The 24,495-nt window shown below is 32.4% G+C and overlaps 1 protein-coding gene across 1 annotated transcript; it reads left to right on the forward strand.

Annotated features, from left to right (window-relative positions):
* Positions 1 to 12,014: 12,014 nt before the first annotated feature.
* On the forward strand, positions 12,015 to 18,352 carry LOC142620971 (metal transporter Nramp7.2-like). The gene is made up of 13 exons (XM_075794292.1): positions 12,015 to 12,077; positions 12,355 to 12,433; positions 12,526 to 12,566; positions 13,443 to 13,521; positions 13,643 to 13,747; positions 13,913 to 14,022; positions 15,662 to 15,843; positions 15,968 to 16,037; positions 16,580 to 16,753; positions 16,946 to 17,050; positions 17,170 to 17,301; positions 17,395 to 17,490; positions 17,953 to 18,352. The coding sequence occupies exons 1-13, from the start codon at positions 12,051 to 12,053 to the stop codon at positions 18,292 to 18,294; spliced, it is 1,542 nt and encodes a 513-aa protein (XP_075650407.1). The 5' UTR covers positions 12,015 to 12,050; the 3' UTR covers positions 18,295 to 18,352.
* Positions 18,353 to 24,495: the final 6,143 nt, after the last annotated feature.

Below are 24,495 nucleotides of genomic sequence, written 5' to 3' on the forward strand. Positions count from 1 at the left end.
TTTTAAGTGTGATTTTCTTACCCTTCATCCACACTATATATACCCTCATTATCCACAAACGTGTAAGGAGGCTATTCAGAGAGAAAAACCGTAGATAGGTTTTCAACAACACACACACCCATCTTTTAGAGAGAGAACTACTCATCCTTAGAGAAAAATCATTGTAGCCTCTTCTCCTTCCCTCTCCCATTGCCATACCTTGAGAGGAGATTTGTACTCAAACACAATCCACACCTTTTCAAAGTGTAGAGAGTGTTTTGGAACTTGAGAAGCTTTGGGGATTTGCCAAAAGAAGCCGGTGAGGCTTGGCGGATGCAATCGGGCATATTGCGGGATCTGGAAAGCTAGAGAAGACATGACTCTGTGAAGTCCGTTGGTAGCAGGAGCTTAGAAGGCTCAAGTACATTGGGTAGAGTAGGCTTGGAGGGTCTTTTGTTATTCGTGTACTCCAACTTTATTCTCTAGTGGATCGATTACCACTTGGAGAGCGGCGGAGAGGTTTTTCGCCGAGTTCTTCAGTTTCCTATTCGATAACACATCGCGGTGTTATCTTGTATTTGTATCTTTCTTCCCTTGATCTTGTGCTTTACTTTTATTTTATTTTTATCCATGTTTATGCACTAGAGTAGTATCGGTTGTTTGCGCTTCATTTACTCTTGTTTCCGCACTTAGATAAGTTAGAGTAAAAGCAATCTAGCCGTAATATTTTATTTTGAGGTCTAAACAGCTCTTGTGTTTTTTAACACAAATCAAAGCTTTCAAATATAACTTGCAATATTGTTGATACTCATTTTTGTAAAAATCCTACAAACTCAATGCAAGTTAAGCACAATTTATTTTTGGGTCCAATTCATGTATTTTATCTTATTTTATTCTCTTTTTCATGGCATGGCCTAAGGGTGTGGTTTGGTTGGTGTGGGTAGACTTTTTGCATGAGCCCAAAACATAGGTCATGCTATGTAGGATGGATATGTTTGCATGACCTAGTACTCATGGAGAATGTCATGTCAAAAAATTTCAACCAAATGGAGACTTATATTTCCTGCTTTATGTGTCTAAAATCTTTAGACAAACCTTCTTTAGCCCTAAGAACAAGCTAACTTCTTAGGCCACTTAGTCCCATGGGGTTGAATTGGCTAGAGAAGAGCACTCAATCCCAATTGATCAAGCTTTTCCCCTTTTGATGTAAAAAACAAGCCAACTCTTTATCTAAACAAAAGTAATCTGAGTACAAACATCAAAATAGTACCAAAGAGGTCCATGGCCTCATCCATTATACATAGACAAGTCCTTAAGGACATCCCAAGCTTGTTATAAACCAACTAGCCACGTTTTACCTACAAAAGCTCTAACTTTAGAGCAAAAGCTCATAAACAGAAGCATAAGAGCCACATTCTGAGGTCTTGGAGTGAAAATAATGGCACAATCGATTCTTCCCTTTCTCCCTCACCAACTTTCTCAAATTTTTCTTCTTGTTTTATGTGAAGAAAAGTTTCAAATTTATGTATTTCGCATATTTTTTCATTTTTTTTGTTGTCTAGCACCTTGGACTTGTTCTTGTAATGCACCAATAGCATCTATTTAACCAATATTGGAATTTTAGACTTGAAGTGCATTTGGCATGAATTATTTTTGCCAACTTATTTTATTATTCAGCTTATTTTTACTACTATTTATGGGCCCCACTACACTTTTTGGTACTATTCATGGGTCCTACTGTACTATTTCAGCTAACTTTTACCTCTATCTACAGTACTTTTTGCAAAAAAATTTCAATTTCAGCAAAATAAGCGAATTCCAAACAGACCCTTGATGTCCTCCATTTTATTTCATTTTCTAAGAACCAAAGGGAATCGCCTATTCAAAAATCATCCCCAACAAATGTTAATGTATTTCTTGGGTGCATTCATGCATATGAATTTTTTTTTTTTTCCTTTTGTTACTTTTAGTTTCAATTATTGTTAAAGCACTAAATAGAGTTGAGAAGTAATGTCATATTCTAAATAAATTGTTTCTTATATAAAATCATTTTACATGAAAAATAAATGCATTTCCTATAAATTAATAAATGAATTTAAATACAATTACCCCCATTAACATATGAGAATGAATTAATACTTTGATATAAATACAAAGTTTTGATGAGATGAAAATTTAAATAAAATGTATTTCATTTTCTATCAAAGATGTACGACTCATGGCACAAATTTAAAGTACTGTAACTTACTTAGGTTCATATTTTTAGATGAAAATATACTTCTGACCTTTAAAGTTTGAGACTATCTTCATTTTGGCAATTTCTGTCTTATAAATTCATTTTGGCTCTTCATGTTTGACTTGGTTTTTGTATTGGCCCTCTAAGTTTCAAGTTTTTCATTCAAAACGAAATTTTGAAATGTAAATGACCAAAATAAAAACAACCCAAAACTTTAAAGACAAAAAATATACTGAAACATGAAGGCCAAAATAATTAGAAATTATTTACAAGAGAAACACTAAGCATGGTCGTGCGATTCTCTATTTTCAGCAACTATGGGTGATACTTATTGTGTTGATCTTTGCGCTCATAATTCAATCGCTAGCTGCAAATCTTGGTGTAAGCACCGATAAGATGCACAGCAAACAAATTCTAGATAAAAATAGCCAATTGATAAAAGCTATTATAGTTTCTTCCCCAATATTGTTTCTACTAGTAATTAATCAATCCAAGTATTTGTTTACTGTTTACATATCTCCACAGGAAAACACCTTTCAGAATTATGTAAGTTTGAGTACCCAAAAAATATGAAGTATTGCCTATGGTTGCTAGCCGAGATTACTGTCATAGCCGCTGACATACCCGAAGGTAAAACAATAAAATTGACTTTTTTTTTTTTTAAAATAATAATAATATCTTTACCATTCATGCATGTGGTGGTCTTATTATTCTTTAATTTTCTGTTGGGTCATGTTGAGCCTAATTTGTGTTTTAATCTAGTTTGTGACCAGGGGCATAGTCAGGAATTTTACATGGGGGGCCAATTCTAAGTATTGATATAAAAAACATAAATCATAAGACTATTAAATATGAAATTTCAATTTTGATATATCTTAAACATAAATGAACATACAAAAATTATCTAGTTCACTATAGACATATACAAAAATATCCACACAAAAAAAATATTTCACATCAAAATCATGCATGACGACGATGAGTATCATCGTTGTATGGATAGTCTATATTTTTAGGTTGATATGGACCTTCTTTGAGATAAGCTCGTCGGATTTCATCTTATTTGTTGATAAGGAATTCACATATTTGTTTACGTGATTCTCGATCATGATCTATCTCTTCAGATTAAATTCTTGAACATTTGGAAGGGTGTTCATTAGGCATTGAAGTATCAACATTTGTTTCTACAACCACAGCCACAGCCACAGGTGTCCTAATTTCTGAATTGCTAACATCTTTTTTCTTAAAGAATGCATCAATTATTTTTTGTTTGCTCATAATTCTTTTAGCTTTAAGAATATAACTCAAACATTAACTTGAAAAGAACTTTAAAAATAAAATTTTAATTAGAAATTTTTACTTAATTATATGGATGTTATTCATACTCAAGAAAAAACAAAATTTCCACTATAATTTAAACAGTCAACCCATCAATCATCATCATTCCTATTATAAAAATTTTCCTATATTTTAATTTTTTTTAATACGACTTTAATTAATAATAACCCCTTAGACAAAATCAAAAATTAAACACACAAGTATTGTTACACAACATAAACCAAACAATTTAACAACATCCACAACCACATGATATCCAATTAATCAAAAATAGGTAATAAATCAAAACAATTTTACCTTAGAAACTTTGTCTTCACAGAATCACAAAGTGCAAAAATGGGTGTGGGCCATGTGGTGTGGCAATGCCTATTGCCTACAACTGTTGATATTCTTCCCTTCAAGACTCATCACAAACAATCTCCCTCCCCATGGCAATGCCTATAAAGAGCATGTGAATATTTAGGTGTAGATAGTTGAGAAAATCAAAAAAAGACATTGAAAAGAGATGAAAGTCTAGTGCTTAAATAAGAGAAGAAAACTCACTAGGCAGTCACCAAGTTCCAAATTCTGAAATTTGACAATGAAATATGTTGAGAAATTTGTTTTAGAAAGCAAGAAGAAAGAAAAAATTGGTCAGGATTTTTTTTTTTTTTTTTTTTTTTTCGGACTGGAGGACTGATGAGTTTTGGGGGCTGGTAGGCGATTCCAGTGGGAAGTTTATCATAGAAGACAAAAAAAAAAAAAAAAAATAAGAAGTAACAGGACTAAGGGATTCCGTGGTTAGGTTTTTGAGATGGAAGAAGTAAAATTTTGTTGTTAAATGTAAGTGGAATGGGCCAGCTTGCTTTTTGTTTTATTTGGAGTATGAGAGGCCTAAAACTAAAGGTGGAAGCCTGGGAGAATAAAGCCCTAAAACTAAAGCTGGGAGAAGTAGTGGGGATATGGGGGGGGGGGGGGTTGGATGTCCAATATTGGGGGGCCCAATCAATTTTCTTTCATACTCTGATGGATTTCTTTTTCTTTTTCTTTTTTGCAGGGGCCACGGCCCCCCCCAAGGGACAACGTGGCTCCGCCCCTGTTTGTGACCCAACCCAACATGAACGCATGACAATTTTAAAAAGGAGAAGGTTCCATTTAACAAAATCTTGGCCAAGTAGGAAAAGCAGGAAATAGTGCTCTGAGGCTTAGTCCATGGCTGCCCCTAGGAAACAAAAATTTCCCAATTTTAGCCCGTTTAGTATTTGCAATTTAGGTATTTATTTGTTACTTCATTTTAGGGTTTTAATGTATTAATGACTACTTCTTCTGTAATTTCTCTCTGATAGAGTAAACACACAGCAATTTTGTGGTCATAGGAAAATTACCAAACCAAGTAAATTTCTTTGGTCATACAATTGCTTTTATTTGTTATTTTTCTTCTATTTTTTGTCGCTCACAAATTTGGATATAGGTTGAATTCCCAACACTTTCCTCAACTATTTCTCATTGTTCATATTCAAATTAAGAGAAGAATAACACAGCAAATAAACAAGACAATATAGACAACATCATTAATAAATAACTTTCTAATTTTTATATATATATTTGTGGTAGTGATTGAGACAGCCTTTGAACTAAATGTATTGTTTCACATGCAAGTCTGGTCTGGAGTTCTCCTCACTGGTTTAAGCACTCTCTTACTTCTTGGCCTGCAAAGATACGGGGTAATTTATTCATTATTTAAACTTTCTACGGCATAATTTAAGAATCTTTTCTGCTTCATTACTTGTGTATGAAATTTGGGTGGTTAATTTTTATGCTCTACTATATGTCCACATACTTTGTATACTATATTTATGCCAACTATCCATTATCTACGTATGTTTTTGTCTAGCTGTTATTGTTCTCCTTTTTTATTCTTTTTTAATAAATTCAGTCTAATATTCTTATGGCCAACTATCAACTACTACGTAAGTTTTTGGCCATTCTTTTATTATTTTTTTAAAGAAATGTGTATAATATTTTTATGCTCAACTATCTACTTATGCCATTCAAAAACAAAAAGAAAAAACTACGTAAGTTGTGTGATGTATAGTTACATTTTATTTCATAGTTTGTGACCTGTAAGCAAGGAAGTCAATACCATAGTGGAGGCTGTATCAGTTTGGCCACCGGTACGATATATTTCGGATACCAATCAATACCGGTGTAATGTTCCGGGTTTACTGCTATTTTATATATTTAATACACACACACACACACAAAATCTCTATTTACCATAAAAAATTACCTCAAAAATCTCTGTTTACCATAAAACATTACTTCAATTGTTCATTGTATACAAAGAAAAAAAAAACACAATATAAAAAAAAAAAAAAAACTTAATTGTTCATTGTATACAAAGAAAACAAATAATATTAGCTGTGTTTATGGTGCGGCTTGGGTAGTATTTAGGGTTAGATTAGGACTTGAAATTACTATCTCGCCCTTAAAAAACTGCCACAATTACCAAAAAAAAAAAAGCATTTTGTATGGCCGGTATGGTATTCATTTACTGGCCGGAATTCGCCGGTATGCGGCCGGTACGGCAGGTATTTTTTCCGGTACGAAATAAGAGTGTACCTGTACCGGTGCACTGGCCGGTACGAGCCGGTACGATACAGTATCAGTAACACTGCCTGTAAGTAATTGGATTCATATAAACAATGGGAAAGGAGGGGTATTGACTCGATCGTAGGCTTTTGGATCCAATCACACTACAAATTTTCTATCTATTTTATTTTTTTCTCCAATAGTGATAGTTTGATAATTTTATAAAGTTAAAAATCTTAAAATTGAATATAGTATAACCTCTGTGACTATCAAATGCAAGTCAAAACAATTCACACTAATTGAATCGAACGAAACACCTTCATTCACTGAAGTTGTTAATTAATAATTAATATATATATATATATGGGTCTGGTTAATGTGTGCCCTTAGAGCATTTACAGCAGTGTAGCTAAATAGCTATATAGCTATTTTAGCTACACCAAAACACAAAAAAGATGGTTGTAATAGTGGAGCTAAAGCTAAAAATTTTAGCTTCTCAGCTATAGTGCATAGCTAAAGATAGCTGTGCACTGTAGCTCAAAGGTAAAAAAAAAGAAAAAACTATTTTATGTTGTGTTTACACTAATCAGAATATTTTAATATTATTTTTTCTTTTCTTTTCTTCTCTCCTCTTTTCCATTTCTGCCCGTTGCTCCTCTCTACTCAGTCCTCACCCTCTTCATTTTTGCCCGTTGCCACCGACCAAGCCCATGCCTAGCGCCGACCACTCTATCTCGCATTTTCTTTCTCTATTGATGAAATTTTTGGGGGTATTTTGTTTACAGTGTTTTCCAATGTGGCTATTGTGGGGGCGGCAATGAAGATAGAGTGAAAGGGAAAGAAAGACAAAGCTGAAGTAGAAAAACAAAAATGCAAGTGAAGATAGAGTGAAGATAAGAAAGTATATGTGTGTGGAGGAGATAAGAGGAGTATACATGTGTGGAGGAGAAAAACAAAGAGAAAAGAAGAAAGAAAAAAACAAGAAAAGAAAGAAATGTGTATTTGGATGAAACCAAATAAGATAATGGGAAATATAAAATAAATAATAATAAGAATTTAAAATTAAGAAATGTTACCATAATATTTTTGCAATAAATTTTAAGTGGTAGGTTATTACTATCTAATATTGGTGAGAAAAACATAATTTTTTTGATGGTGGCAATGGTGGTAGTTACAATGGTGGTGGCAGTGGCTGTGATTGTTGTTTATTGTAGAGAATATATTATTTTATCATGTGACGGCGGAGGCGGTGACATTGGTGGTGGAAGAGTCGGTGGCGGCGGCGGTAGTAGCAGCGATAGCGGTTGCAGGTGGTTGTGATTGTTGTTTATTGTAGTTGATATATTATTTTATTGTAGTGGATATATTATTTTATTGTGATGTTTATATTATTTTATTGTGTTAAAAGCTAAAATAGATCCACTGCTGTAGCATGTGACTAGGTAAAATACATAAAGTAACTTTTTGTGATGCCAAATAGCTAAATTTTTAGCTCCACTATTGTGGATGCTTTTAGAGCACACATTAACCATCTATTTTGGGAAAAATTTTATGAAGAATTAAAAAAAGTTGTCAAAAAAGTTAATTACTTTTTTATTTTTCCATTAAAAGTTTTTTAAAATGGTTTACTAATGAATGCCCTAAGGGCACACGATAGTAAATCCCTATATATATATATATATATATATATATATGTATGTATGTATGTATGTATGCATGTATGCATTTTACTGTTTGTTTGAAAAGGCAATTACGTGGACTTTATTATTATTTTTTCCCTCTTTATTCGTGTGGATTGCATCATTGTTTAAGTGTGTGTATATATATGTATGTATGTATGCATGCATGTATGCATTTTACTGTTTTTTTGAAAAGACAATTACGTGGACTTTATTATTATTTTTTCCGTCTTTATTCATGTGGATTGCATCATTGTTTAAGTAAGTCTAATTATCTCTCAAAAAATTAATATAAAAAGAGAAGCAGGTACTAGTTTATTTTAATTTGCTTCTCCCCAATTCTTGATGACAAAGTCAAACAATTAACCACCGGACCCATAGGTCGGGATGGTACCTCCCCCATGCAGTAAATTAAAACGTGCCATGGGCTTTACTGGCTAGCATTCCTACTGGGCCAGCCCATTCCGTGTCATGGGCTTCCTCGGCCCATTTCATTCCTTGATCTTCCTTGGCCCATTTCATTCTTCCTTACCTCTTTCACTCCCACGGGTTTTTGCTAAATCCTTTGGGCTTCCCGATTACCACATCCTTACCTTTCAGGCTTATTGACCTTTATGTCAACCCTATGAATTTACTAATTCCTTTCTTGGGCTTTCCCAACCCATTTTACTTTTTCTCCATCTCTTATAATTTCCATGGAGGTTTACTACTTCATTCTTTGGGTTTCCTTGGCCCATTTGCTTTCTTCCTGGTCACTTATTATTTTTGTGGGCTTGTTGGTCATTATTCCTACCATTCTGGCTTGATGGTCTTTACTTTACTATTTTCTTTCCCCATCTTTTTTATATTGTTGGGCTTCTTCTACCATTGGACCCTTTTGTCAAAAGTGGGCATCAACAAAAGTCTCTAGTAATTAAATAAGAGATCTGGGATTTAATCATTGCCTATACTAAAAACTTATTTGACTTGGTCTAATGATAAAGAACACAATTATTAGAAGCAGATGTTGTAAATTGCGAATTCTAAAAAAAAAAAAAAGATAAAAGTTAAATAAAATAAATAGATAATTTACGTTGGATCCGCAAATAGTGGGAAAAAAAATAAGTAACTTATGCAGGACTTTCAAATAGTAAAAAAAAATTAAATTAAATAACAATGTAGCTTGTAAGTACTTCCCAAACTCTTATTTTAACCAAAAAGTACCTCCCAAACGGGCACGAAGAATAATAACATGATTGTCTCCTTTCATGCTAAATATCATAGCCTAAACTCTTGATGTTGATGTTATTCAAAGGTTAAACTAATAAGAGAAGAATTTATTCCGATAATGGACGGTGATTCATCAATAATAAGCAATTCATGAGGTGGATTCTTGCTTTCCTCCCCCTTTTTTTTTTCTCGGCTCAATTGGAATCTTAAACAAGATTATTAATAAAAATTATTATACTTATTCAATTTCATTAATAAACATATTATTTAGAGTCAAGACAAGACATAAAAAAAAATTAAAAAATGGGAAAGCTGAAAAAGGTAAGAGTGAGATATTAGAAAGTGAAGTCGGGCTCACGTGAGAGTGCTTTTAAAAGTAAAGATGAAACTACTTGGAAGCTTCGTACTCTTTCGTAACTTCCTGTATACTTTTTATTTCCAAAAATACCATATTTGAATATATTTTTTTAGGTCAAAATGCAAATTGAATCTTTTAACTTTAACTGAAATTTATTTTAGTTCTTTAACTCTACTTTTTTTTTTAATTGAGTTTTCTAAGTTTCAAATTTACTAAATTCAAGAATTTTCATCCAATTCTATTAAAAATTTGTTGTTTAGTATGCAATTAACTAATAGAAAAAAAAAATTTCACATAAAAAATCTATAAAATATTTTTATTAATTTTATAGAATGTTTTCATGTGAGAAAAATATTTTTTAAAGAAATTAGACAAAAAGACTGACTTGAATAAATTTAAAATTTAAAGGGCTCAATTAAACAAAAGTAAACTTAAAGAACTTAAATGAATTTTAGTTAAAATAAGAGGGTGCAAGTTGCATTTTAGCCTAATTTTTTAAGTAACTAATCTCATCACTCTATATAAAGATTTATTTATAAACATTAAATTAAATCAATTAATATAAATCAACTAGCTTATAATAGAAATAAGTAATATATATGTATACACACACACACACACACACACACACACACATATATATATATAGAGTGAGTGTTTGGATCCAACTTATTCACGGCTGCGTTTTCTTCTTACGCGTTTTTTTTTTGTACGGGACCCACAAACTTTACCTTTCCGCAACTTTTTCATTAAAAATAGGTCACACGGTACTATTCACATATTTAAAAATTATTTTACTATAGTGTTTTCAGTTTTTAGCAATAAGTTCTATCCAAACGGACCCATAGTGCATAATTTCGAAATAGTGCACCGATACTAAAATATTCAGTTCCAGTAGTCAATCTGGGATGGCCTCCTAAACAAAATTCAAAACCTGGGTCCAAATGTAATTGGAATGCAAGGTCAAAGTTAATTGAGAAATTTGGTACTGGAAACCATTGTCTTGGTATAAAGCTCTCTTGAGATAGTGGAAATTTTTATACCTATTTGTTGTGTGTAACCAAATATTAGTGGGTATATGAAAATTATAATTAGAAAATTATGATAATTTTTTTTTTCCGTTTATTGGTTTGATTAGAGGGATTTTTCAGTGTGCAAATTCAACTACGTACTAACCACTACTAACCACCACTACTAACCTAACGCCAATAGCATCCATCTATTCTTCACTAGTACCGTACATTCATTATTCATGCTATCATTATCATCACTTAGGGATGGCAATGGGGCGAGGCGGGGCCGAAGGATAGGATCTTCGTCCCCGCCCCGCATGGTTTTGTCTTGCCCCATCCCCGCCCCGCCTAGCATGACGGGAAAAACTTTCTCACCCCATCCCTGCCCCTTGGGGCCCCGCGAAGCCCCGCCTTGCCCCACCCCGTAAAAACTCTACTTTTTTTTTAATTTGCCCTACAATTACTACAATTTCATTAATAAAAATATACTTGAAATTACAACTAAATTTATCCCATCAAATCATATCATTTTTTTAAAAAAATTGAATAATATATCCAAGCATTCAACAAGACAATCACACACACAAAAAAAAAAAAAAAAAAAAAAAAAAAACCTCATAGTATAACACACAACAAAATAAATGCAGAGAACCACATTGGGTAGAATATAAGCTAATATCAATATGTTATTTAAATAATATGGTTTTAGGGTATGAAAAATTTACAATTATAATCCTTAGCAACTCTGGCGGGGCGGGGGCGGGGTGGGTCTAAAAATTCTAAACCCATCCCCGCACTGCCCCGTGGTGCAGGTCTAAAATCTTGCCTCATCCCCGCCCCATCACATTTGCGGGGTAGGGAAAACCCGCATGGGGCGAAGCGAGGGAGGGGCGGGGCAAAATTGCCATCCTTGACATCACTACTAATCACCACTGCCAATAGCATGCAAATTGTAATATATAAACATGCAATGTTTTTACCACTTTACCAAAAAAAAAATTAAGGTTAAACTTTGGAGATCTATTTTTCATGGGTTTTCTTTCACACCCTTGTTTTGAAATTCAGTGGGCAGAAATTGTGATGAGAAGCCCACCCGATCTCAACCAAGTTACATTGAGACAATTTATAAACCGACATGAGCATAAGCAAGTCATGTTACGAAAAAAAAAAGGGCTAATTTACCTGTTCATTTTGTCTTGAACAAATGGATGATACAGGGTTAGGTATTTCTTTGCCAAAAAGAACAGAAAAGGCAGGGAGAGTTCTTCCAAATATAGAATGCAAAAGAGGAACATATTAGCCAGGAGTGGAAGCATCATTCTTAGAATATCTTTTTGTTTTGTTTATTCTTAAATAGTAGACCTCTTCAAGACAGAAGGAAGTGAAATTTTTATTTCTGTACAAAGATTTTTTTTTTTTTAATTTTTTTAATTAATTTATTTTTTTTAAGAAAAGAAAAGAAGAAAGTGACATGTCCATGTTTGGCGATGAGGCTGGAGACAAGCTGGAGTTAGTGTAGAGTGACTGCTAAGCCGTCCTCAATTACCAAACATATTGCTTTATTCATGCCACATTGAACTATAAATAATGGAGCTCCATTTGAAACTATCACATGCAGTAGTTAATCAAAGTCGAAAGAGCGAAACAGAGAGAGAGAGATAAAAAGAATGAGAAGCCAAGAACAACCGCAGCAAGTAAGTGATGTCGTACCATCATCTTCATCATGGGGTGGAGGGAGCAACCGTATAGCTGCCCTTAATCTAGAGGGAACCCTACCCCCCAATATCACTGATAGTCCTCATCATAAACAGTTTGATCATCAGGATGAGGACTCTCAGATTTTTCTCACCACTTTTCGTGCTTTCTTAGCTATGCTATGCATTTTTCTATCTTTAAATTTCTTGGTTCTATATGTTTGGATAGATTATCTTGTTAGAATCAACATTTGAGTATATATGATTGATGTTCCAGAAACCTGGGTGGAGAAAGTTCCTATCACATGTAGGTCCTGGATTCCTTGTCTCCTTAGCTTATCTTGACCCAGGCAATTGTGAGTCTCTTTCTGCCTCTCCCTCTGTCTCTATGTGTTTGTGTGCATGTGCGTGTATTTGACAAAGTAATGTCATTTTTACCATGTTGCAGTGGAAACTGATCTGCAGGCTGGAGCAAAACACAGATTTGAGGTAAATCAAATAGAAAAAAGATGCAACTAGCTGTAACACGAAAAATTATGAAGAGAGAAAGTTGGCCTTTAACAAAAGTTTAGATATATTATAGGTTTATTTTGAAACATTTTCTATGTAGTATTACTTTTACTCCTTATAGAAGTTTTAATTATATTACTTCTCTGTAAAAAGAGAGGAAATATTAAAATTTTAGATTAATATAAGTTGAAATATTAATTTATTTCTTGAGTGAACTTACGCATATGATTTTTTTTATTTATTTTTTTGTTTTTAGTTTCAATTGCCGTCAAAACTTGAACAATAATGTCAAATTCTGAATGAATTGTTTCTTATATAAATTCATTTTACATGAATAATTAGTGAACCGTCTATAGATTAATATATGAAAAGAATTGTATTTATCCCATTAATACATGTAAATAAATTAATACTTTGACATAAATGTAAAGTTTTGTTGCAATGAAAAGTTAATGAAGAGTATTCATTTTCTTTTAGAATAAAGTGCACTTTTGACTCTTAAAGTTTGTAATTATTTTCATTTTGACCATTTTAATTTTAAATATTACATTTTGACTTTTCATATTGGATTCAATCTTCATACTGGCCTCTTCAGTTTTTTTTTTTTTTTAAATTTTATTTTTGTTGAAAATTTTAAAAAGTAAAAGGCCAAACAGAAAACTGAATTAAACATGGAGGATTAAAATAAAAATTTTGAAATAAAAATGATCAAAATGAAAATAACCCCAAACTTAAGATATATTGAATCAAATATTTTTTTTTTGAGAAACTGAATCAAACATAAATGGCCCAAATAATTAGAAATTAGTTTACAAGAGAAATATTAAGCATGGTCGTGCTATTTGCTATTTTCAGCTACTGTGGGTGATACCTTTTGGATTGATCTTTGCGCTCATAATTCAATCTCTGGCTGCAAATCTTGGTGTAAGCACTGGTAAGATGCACAAAAAACAAATTCTAGAACAAAATTCTAGAAGTTACTATAGTTTCTGCCTCAATTTTCTTCTTCTACTAGTAACGAATCAAGATAAGTTTTTGTTTACGTATTGCCACAGGCAAACACCTTTCAGAATTATGTAAGGCTGAGTACCCAAAATATGTGAAGTATTGCCTATGGTTGCTAGCAGAGGTTGCAGTCATAGCTGCTGACATACCAGAAGGTAAAACAATAAAATTGACTTACAAAGACAAGTGATATCACTACCATATTATGTTGATGCATGCACTAGCCTCATCATTCTTGAATTATGCTCTCATCCATGTCTCCTTGATCATATTGAAATTAAGGAAGAATAAAAATTTTCAATTTTTTCAATTTGTGGCAGTGATTGGAACAGCCTTTGCACTAAATATATTGTTCCACATTCCAATTTGGACTGGAGTTCTCATCACTGGTTTGAGTACTCTCTTACTTCTTGGCCTACAGAGATACGGGGTAATTTATTTTATTGCCTATTTAAAATTTTCTGCTCCATTAATTATTTATTAAGAAATTTAATTGGGTGTTTAATTTTTATGCTCAACTATATATCCGTACTTTGTGTGATATTTTTATGCCAACTATCAATTATCTACGTACATTTTTGGCTAGCTGTTAATTATTATTTTATTTTTAATTGAATCTAATATTTTTATGGCCAACTATTAACTACTACCTACGTTTTTTTTGGCCCTTTAATTTTTTTTAAAGAAATGTGTATAATATTATTATTCTCAACTATCCACTTACGGTATTCAGCAACAAAAAAAAATCTATTTACCCCACCAACCGAAATAATTAAAAAAAAAAAAAAACTACGTACGTTGTTTGACATATAGTTAGGTTTTATTACATAGTTTGCAAGAAGTACAGTTTGTTTATACACGGATACAATGGGGAAGGTGGGGGGACTATTGACTCTGTCTCTAGCTTTTTGGAACCCTCTTTTAACAGGAAAATGACTTGGTCCAGTATTTTTGTACATTAAATTTATTGGGATATGAATTTATATTAAACATTTGTCACGTGTGATGTGTGTATTTCACAACTAGTTTACTGCACAAAAATACTATACCCAATTCTTATCCCTTAACATTTAATCAATGATGCATAATGCCCCTCTAAAATTTTGAATCCCTTCATAGTGATATTGTTTTTTAATCCTAATGATACTACACCCTCTGTTGCTATCAAGTACTACTAGTCAAAAGTACTACTAGTCAAAAGAATTTTCACGTTATTTGACTCGAATGAAGCCTATTTATCTACCAAGTTGTGAATTAGTTGCTAATAATGTATGCATTTTAACTGTTTGTTTGACTTTAGTTTTTACTCTCTTTTTTTCCCACTTTGTGTGGAGGATTGCATCATTGTTTTAGACTTTAAGTATTTTGTTTGCTTTTTTAATTTTTATTGCGTGGATAATGCCCTGTGTCTTTAGAATTGGCTGCTCCGTGATTCTTGCCGACTAAGTCAAACAAGTAAATTAGTACACTAATTTTTTTTTTTTTTTTGAGAATGAATTAGTACACTAATTGATCTGTTGAAAACGATTTCTTATTTTGTGACACATTAGAATATAAATCTTAGCATATTCTTTTCTTTATTTTTGGCAACTTAACTTGATAGTTGAAACCGAATTTTTATAATTATGAGAAATAAATAGATGCTTAGATTACCCTGACTTCAAGCAGATGCATAATCTCTTACACAACATGAGTCATTGAGATATGTGGAACTCTCACACTGTGAGCGAGTGAATTCTGCATGAGATACCTGCTCTTACTTTGTAGGAGAGATAGATAAAAATTTTCTTTTGTATTTCACTTTATTTTATGCTCCACCTAAAAAAAACAATCAAACAAATTATATATATAATTGGTGAAATATAAATTGAAACACTAAAAATCAAGGTCGACTTGATATTGGGATAATTTATCTTAAAAGGAATAAAACCATTACAAAATTGGGAGCTTTAGGCCTAGGTCTCAACCGTTATGCATGCTACTCCTTGGAGTCAAAACGTTGACTTTCATGTTGCTTCCCGTTTTCCACTAGAGTTTTAATTCTTGTTAAAACATTTCTTGTTGGGTAGGTTAGGAAGCTAGAATTGCTGATAACAATACTGGTCTTCGTAATGGCTGCATGTTTCTTTGGAGAAATGGGTTATGTAAAGCCTCCAGCAGTTGCTGTGCTAAAGGGAATGTTTATACCCAAGCTCAGTGGCCAAGGAGCCACCAGGGATGCCATAGCACTTTTGGGTGCCCTTGTCATGCCGTACGTTATTTACTTCTTCATTAAATATATACCCTTTCATTATTTCATAACTATTTCTTTTCTTCCTTCTAATAATTAATTTGTGTTATACCTTATTATTTATTCCATTTCTTTTGATCAATAGGCACAATCTCTTTCTCCACTCGGCTCTTGTGCTATCCAGGAAAATACCAAATTCTGTCCATGGTATCAATGTAAGAACCTAGTGCTTACAAATTGCCCCTTTTAATTTTATTCAAAATTCAATTTAGTATATAACTTTTGATTTATTCAACTCACTCCAATAACATCCATTCATTTTCAATGCAGTCCTTTCGTTAGGATGGTAGCCAATTACATGTCCCAAAACAATGTAATTTTGGTATTTTCTTTTTAATTTCTAAAACGATCAACATCATTTTTAAGACACCTAGCAACACTGTTTGATAGAATTAGACAGAAAGACTACATTGAATCAAAGTATAAATTTTTTTACTAGTATGAATGTTTCAGAAGTTACAAGATTGAATTAAAATTTTCGACAAATTAGAAGATGTAATCTGTAATTTAATCAAAAAACAAACTATATACAAATGAGCTCCAAACTCCAGTAATGATCATAATCATAGATTGTAAAACTAGTTTAATTTATTAAATTGTAGAGGACAGATAAATGCTTTCTTTATTTTCCAAAATAATTGCTTTTTTGCTAATGTGTCACAATGCTTGTGTTCTGCCTTGTCGTACTATATCACAGGATGCATGTCGATATTTCCTAATAGAGAGCGGATTCGCATTGTTTGTTGCATTTCTAATCAATGTTGCAATTGTCTCTGTATCGGGCACTGTTTGCTCAGCCAATAACATCTCAAATGAGACAACAAATCAATGCAATGATCTTAACCTCAACTCAGCCTCTTTCCTTCTCAAGGTTCAAATTTATATATGAAATTATTTTACATTAGAATAATGATAAAATAATTAAATTCAACAATATTTTTTTTAATTTAAACTTTTGGGACAAATAATAGTCTATCAATTTGAATGCAATTAGAATGTTTATGCACAAGGTCTAACATAATTTTTTATTTTTATATATAATTTTATTGATTTATGTGTGTAGAATGTATTAGGTCGGTCAAGCTCAACCATTTATGCCATTGCATTACTAGCCTCAGGGCAAAGCTCCACCATCACAGGCACTTACGCAGGACAATTCATCATGCAGGTCTTGAAAATTAAAAATACAACATGCACACACAAACATATATGTTTATATCATATGAAGCTACCCTAATTAATTGGGATTAAATTTTAATTAATTTAAGGATGGTGTGGCTTTTATAGGGTTTCTTGGATCTTAAGATGAAAAAATGGATTAGAAACCTGATGACAAGGTGCATTGCCATTACACCTAGTCTTATTGTTTCCATTATTGGAGGATCTAATGGTGCAGCCCGACTTATCATCATCGCATCGGTTTGTAACTTGTGATCTCTGGTATTTATATTTTTTAACATTGATACCTATGTTCAAACATAGGATAATAATTTAATGGGTCTTGCTTTGCAGATGATACTTTCATTTGAGCTTCCATTTGCTCTAATCCCCCTCCTAAAATTCAGTAGCAGTACCACCAAGATGGGACCACACAAGAATTCAATATATGTAAGTTGTTTCCATACTTTTGTTTCCTTTTCTACTTTTGCTTTTAGATGACTAATTGAGGTACAATCATTATAGTGGGTCTTGACTAGGGTGATAGGCTGAATTTATAAAGCCCATAAGTGCAATTCATATGTATAAAATTTAGGTGTTATATTTTAGATTCGTCAATTAAATTCAATTATATGACTACATTGGTCAACATAGTATAAACAAAATTAACGACAATTAAATCTAGTTTATTAATCAATACAGTGACACGATTGAATTTAATTGAAAAACATAATTTAAAACATCTAGGTAACCACATCTAAGTTTAAAAGTATGAAATTAGATGCCCAAAGCAAGCAAAGCATTAAAGACAACAACTACATTTTTGTTTCTCTTACACACAAAAGAAGAAAGAAAGAAAGAGTAAGGCAAACATCCTTTTATTATCTAAGCATCGAACAATTATGCCTGTAGGTTATTGTGATCTCGTGGATCATAGGGATGGGAATCATTGGCATCAACATCTACTACCTAAGCACAGGCTTTGTCGGTTGGCTAATTCACAACAATTTACCAAAGGTTGCAAATGTGTTCGTTGGGCTCCTAGTGTTTCCCTTAATGCTCATCTATATCTTAGCAGTCATCTATCTTACCTTCCGAAAAGACATTGTTGTAACATTTGTTGAGCCTGTAAAGCATGACCACCTAGTAGCCCAAAACAACATGGAACATGGGCTAGGCAATTCTTGTGAGGTGGGCGAGTTGGATCACATTCCTTACAGAAAGGATTTGGCTAATATCCCACTACCAGAGTGAAGGGATTTTTTCTAGATCAAATGCAACAGCAGCCAAGCCAAGGTATAAGTTAGTGGTAGGGAGCTCCTATAAGGATATGCGCCTTTTAAATCCTATTGTATGATGTTATGTATGACATTATGTTATGATTAATAAAATTGTTTTGTTATTATTTAAAATAATGGTAACATGAATATTTGGACATTATCATATAGTCCATGAGATGCATAACATGTGATTTAGTCACAGTAGATATAAATCACAAGTTCTTTGTAAACTTAGAATTTTAGTTCGTAATCGGTGATAAAATTGGGTATTTCATCTGCGAAGACTATAACATATCAACTAAGATGGTTTGTCTTGATTATGGAAGTGGGGAATTCTAGTTGACATGTTGATATGTTTTAAGAGTTAAGACATATTGAACTGGAACGTTGTGAGATTTATTATTCTACTAATGACTATCAAATGAATAATAAATCTCACAACTTCTATTTATATGAATTCTCAATCCTGAGAGAATAATGAACCTGATCATGAAGTGTAGACTGTTTTGATATATCAGGAGTGAGATCTAAAGTCACGATCAAAACCTCAGAATATTGGGCAGTCGCATTTAATGTTGATGGAACATATATTTTCAAGATGGAATTCATAATCTCTTAACAGAGATATAAAATATTCCCTTAAGATAAGTTTAATGGGCTTGGTTATTCAAAATGTTAGACCTAACTACTTTAGTAAGAAGTTACTAAAGTATATATTTGTGAAATTGGATTTTATAAATATGTGATGAATAACTTAAAGGATTAAACTGAGTACTCAAAGATTAAGATGTAGTAATCTTCAAAGTAGCAGTCAACATTCATGACTTTTTATTAATATGAATATTTTAATAAAGGAGTTGCATATATAATAAAGTCTTGGGATATAATTTGTTAATAAGACCTAGAGTGCAATTATATTTATATAATGGTATTAAATATAATTAATGGTAACTTCAGACTTGTCAAGAGATGACATTTAGCCCAAGGTCCATTAGATCTAGAGTCTTATTTGTTCCCTTTTGGTCTCACTCTAAGCCACATACTAAAGCTCAATTGGAATGGCCCAAAAGGCTAGTCCAATTAGATAATCAGTTAGATATAAGGAGAGAATCATACAGAATTTTGTGTGAAATGAAATGGTGTGTATGTGAGTATAAGTCACTCTCTTATTCTCCCTTGAACACACACATATAAACTGATTGAGAGACCACACTTCTTGGACACAAATGGAATTAGAGTGAAGATTAAAAGTATTCCCAATAAGTACTTCTAATATTTGGTTTTGAATTTCACCGCACTAAGGTACACTCTCTTGTTCTTAAATTCTGAAATTTACATAGTACATGTTATCAATTGCGAATGAAGTAAATCAGTTAATTTTTTGCTGCGTATGTTTTGTATGCGATACAAATTATGTTTTTCCAACAGCTCCAAGTTAAATGTGACTTCAACTTTCTTCGAGTTCATCTAAGGCTTTCCTCCTATGGAAACTGTATGTAATTTCGAACCACCTATTGTAGTTTCCATTATTTAATTGTAAGTTTATGTTGAACCTTTTAGTTTGCCTTTAATAAAATTCGACATTTCATAATAGCTATTTAGTCTCATGATAAATCATTGATAAACTTAAGTCTCCTTGTGATATAGGAGAATGCAGAGAGAAAATGGGAGAAATTTTAGAGATTTGATTTCAATAAGTCAGTCAACAAAGTATACTTCTGACCTTTAAAGTTTGAGACTATCTTCATTTTGGCAATTTCTGTCCTATAAATTCATTTTGGCTTTTCATGTTTGACTTGGTTTTTCTATTGGCCCTCTAAGTTTCAAGTTTTTCATTCAAAATTAAATTTTGAAATGTAAATGACCAAAATAAAAACAACCCAAAACTTTAAAGAAAAAAATATACTGAAACATGAAGGCCAAACTAATTATAAATTATTTACAAGAGAAACACTAAGCATATATGTTCGTGCTATTTTCTATTTTCAGCAACTATGGGTGATACTTATTGGGTTGATCTTTGCGCTCATAATTCAATCGCTAGCTGCAAATCTTGGTGTAAGCACCGGTAAGATGCACAGCAAACAAATTCTAGACCAAAATAGCCAATTGATAAAAGCTATTATAGTTTCTTGCCCAATTTTGTTTCTACTAGTAATTAATCAAGCCAAGTATTTGTTTACTGTTTACATATCTCCACAGGAAAACACCTTCCAGAATTATGTAAGTTTGAGTACCCAGAATATATGAAGTATTGCCAATGGTTGCTAGCCGAGGTTGCTGTCATAGCCGCTGACATATCCGAAGGTAAAACAATAAAATTGACTTCTTCTTTTTTCTTTTTCTTTTTTTTTTTTTAAATAATAATAAAATCCTTACCATTCATGCATGTAGTGGTCTTATTATTCTTGAATTTTCTGTTGGGTCATGTTGAGCCTAATTTGTGTTTTAACCTAGTTTGTGACCCAACCCAACATGAAAGCATGACAATTTTAAAAAGGAGAAAGTTCCATTTAACAAAATCTTGGCCAAGCAGGAAAAGCAGGAATTAGTGCTCTGAGGCTTAGTCCATGGCTGCCCCTAGGAAAAAAATTTGTCCCAATTTTAGCCCGTTTAGGATTTGCAATTTAGGTATTTATTTGTTACTTCATTTTAGGGTTTTAATGTATTAATGACTGCTTCTTCTGTAATTTCTCTCTGATAGAGTAAACACACAACAATCTTGTGGTCATAGGAAAATTACCAAACCATGTAAATTTCTTATGTCATACAATTGCTTTTATTTGTTATTTTTCTTCTGTTTTTTGTCTCTCACAAATTTGGATATAGGTTGAATTCCCAACACTTTCCTCAACTATTTCTCATTGTTCATATTCAAATTAAGAGAAGAATAACACAGCAAATAAACAAGACAATATAGATAGCTTCATTAATAAATAACTTTCTAATTTTTTTTTTTATTTGTGGCAGTAATTGGGACAGCCTTTGCACTAAATATACTGTTTCACTTGCCAGTCTGGACTGGAGTTCTCCTCACTGGTTTAATCACTCTCTTACTTCTTAGCCTGCAAAGATACAGAGTAATTTATTCATTATTTAAAATTTCTAGGGCATAATTTAAGAATCTTTTCTGCTTCTTTACTTGTGTATGAAATTTGGGTGGTTAATTTTTATGCTCTACTATATGTCCACATACTTTGTATTCTATATTTATCCCAACTATCCATTACCTACGTATGTTTTTGTCTAGCCGTTATTGTTCTCCTTTTTTATTTTTTATAATACATTCAGTCTAATATTCTTATGGCCAACTATCAACTACTACTACTACGTAAGTTTTTGGCCATTTTTTTTAAAAATTTTTTTTAAAGAAATGTGTATAATATTTTTATGCTCAACTATCTACTTAGACCATTCAAAAAAAAAAAAAAAAACTACTTAAGTTGTGTGATGTATAGTTACATTTTATTTCATAGTTTGTGACCTGTAAGTAATCGGATTCATATAAACAATGGGAAAGAATGGGTATGGACTCGATCGCAGGCTTTTGAACAAAGTTTTCAGATCCAAACCGTTCATTGAACTGTAAACGGGAGATGTTCAAGATTTTTGAAGTCGAACTGAGGTCGAATCGTGATGACGTCATAATTAATTTAATAATTATTTTAAATATATAAAAAAATTAAATTAGTAAAAAATATAAAAATTAACAAAAATAGTCCAATTAAAACTGTAAATCCATATTTTAACTATGTCTAATATATCCATCTCAAACCCAAATATGAAATATCTATCCAATAATAATAATAATAACCATTTTTTTATAAAAAGAAAATTAAAAGCATCAGATTGTCTTTCCAATTTCCACTTTCCAATGCCCACGTGACCAGCTGTCTAGCTCACATTCACAAACCTAAAAAAGCACTAGAAACAAAAGTGAACGAAATTAAAGGAAGAGATAAAAAAGCAATACAAACAACATTTTTTGCGATATTATATCCACAACATTTTTCGCAATATTTTCACAAGAATCACATCAAAATCTTATGTGGAGAGTTGTTACTAGTTCTAATTTGAACCCATCATTGAAATTATTTTTTTACTCACCAATATTAACTAATAACAATCTATTACTTAAAATTTATTGTGAAAATATTGTGGTAGCATTTTTTAATTGCCATTTATTAATATTAAATACCACACATTTGAATAAAAAAATGAAAAAAAAACCACACGATTACATAAAAAAAAAAAAAAAAACTAAGGGATAAGGACGAAGTCTTATAAACTAAGTATGTGAATATTCACCACATACTAAGGGATAAGCTGCCAACGTATGTGATAAATATCCACCACACATTTTTCATACCCAATTTATTACTCTCAACCTTCACATTTATCACATAGTAAGTAAGTCAGTATTCACATCATAGAGAGAGAGAGAGAGAGAGAGAGAGAGAGAGAGAGAGAGAGAGAGAGAGAGAGAGAGAGAGAGAGAGAGAGAGAGAGAGAGAGAGAGAGAGAGAGAGAGAGAGAATCTGAAGTGCCGGTAGAGATCAAGGTCGCCGAAAGGACAAAGCCGGTGGAGATCAGCATTCACCATGCAGCACTACGTCGTCTGCTGCCCCATCGCTGGTCGTCCTCCTCCCCACCACTAGATTGGGTCAGATCGGCTTATTCTTCTTTTTTCTTTTTCTTTTTTCATATTTGCTTGTTCTGATTCAACTTTATTGTAAGAATTTGATTTTGTTTTTGTGTTTTGTGTTTGAATTATGTGAGACGTTTTTTGAGAGTGAAGCAAAGAGACTGAAACAAAGATCAGACGTTTTATGGGTTAGATCAAACGTTTTTTGATTTCTTTTTAAGTTTTCTGTTTGGATATTTATTTTTCGACCAAAAATAGTGAACATTTTGGTATGGTGCCGTTTAAGGCTTTAAATTTATTTTTTTTTTAAAAAGGACCTATGAGAACCGCGAGAATCGTTCACGGTTCTCAGAACCATGAGATCCGACTGCAGTTCGCACGGGTCCCTACTTTTTTCCCATAGAGCGCTTCCTGAGGCTAAAAGAACCACAAAAATGAGCGGTTCGAGGTTTTCTCAGTTGGATTGTACGGTCCGGTCCAGGTTTCAAAACCTTGCTTTTGAATCCATTCACACTACAAATTTTATATCTATTTTATTTTTTAATCCTAGTGATAGTTTAATAATTTTATAAAGTTAAAAATCTTAAAATTGAATATAGTATAACCTCTGTGACTATCAAATGCAAGTCAAAACAATTCACACTAATTGAATCGAACGAAACACCTTCATTCCCCGAAGTTGTGAATTAATAATTAATATATATATATATATATATATATATATATATATATATATATGGGTCCAGTTGATGTGTTCCCTTAGAGCATTTTAGCAATGTAGCTAAATAGCTATTTTAGCTACACCAAAACACAAAAAAGATGGTTGCAGCAATGGAGCTAAAGTTAAAAATTTTAGCTTCTCAACTACAGTGCACAACTAAAGATAGTTGTGCACTGTAGCCCAAAAAAAAAAAAAAAAGTTGCGTTCACACTGATCAGAATATTTTAATATTATTTTTCTTCTTCTTTTCTTCTCTCCTCTTTCCCATTTCTGCCTGTTGCTCCTCTCTACTCAGTCCTCACCCTCTTCGTTTTTGCCCATTGCCGCTGACCAAGCCCCTAACACAACACCGACATTATTTGATTCCAAATTCAGAGCAATGCCTATTGTACCCTCTTCAAATTCTACTAATTCACCCGCCATTACATCATCAAGACCATAAATACGGGCAATGTTGTCGCCTACTTGAAGTACAGTACCGGTATTTACAACCTTTACTTCTGTATTATATTGCTCAATACGTTCCCCAATAATATTACTAATTTCATCCGTTCAAAGGGTTACCATGAGTATTTCTTAATTCTTTTTTGGAAAAAAAAATTAATGCCTACAGTAGACAGTAGAAGGACTAATCGATTATTTCTGTCAGCGTCCCAAACATGCCAATATTAGCATTGATGGTACGTAAATGTAACTCGTTCAAAGAACTAGTCAGAATTCCAAGAGCTCCTTTTAAGGCTTGTTGGAAAGCCCGTTGTCGGACTTGATTACTCGCACTTTGTTGTTCAAAACGAATGGTTTCATTTTTG

The sequence above is a fragment of the Castanea sativa genome, chromosome 12, assembly GCF_040712315.1.
Source record: "Castanea sativa cultivar Marrone di Chiusa Pesio chromosome 12, ASM4071231v1".
Classification (NCBI taxonomy): Eukaryota; Viridiplantae; Streptophyta; class Magnoliopsida; order Fagales; family Fagaceae; genus Castanea; species Castanea sativa.

Excerpts from the sequence above, each read along its gene's own strand:
- LOC142620971 (XM_075794292.1), top strand. The coding sequence starts at position 12,051 with ATGAGAAGCCAAGAACAACCGCAGCAA. Across the intron at positions 15,844-15,967 it reads TTGGGTGCCCTTGTCATGCC|GCACAATCTCTTTCTCCACT; the intron begins GTACGTTATTTA and ends TTTGATCAATAG. Across the intron at positions 16,754-16,945 it reads CAGCCTCTTTCCTTCTCAAG|AATGTATTAGGTCGGTCAAG; the intron begins GTTCAAATTTAT and ends TTATGTGTGTAG.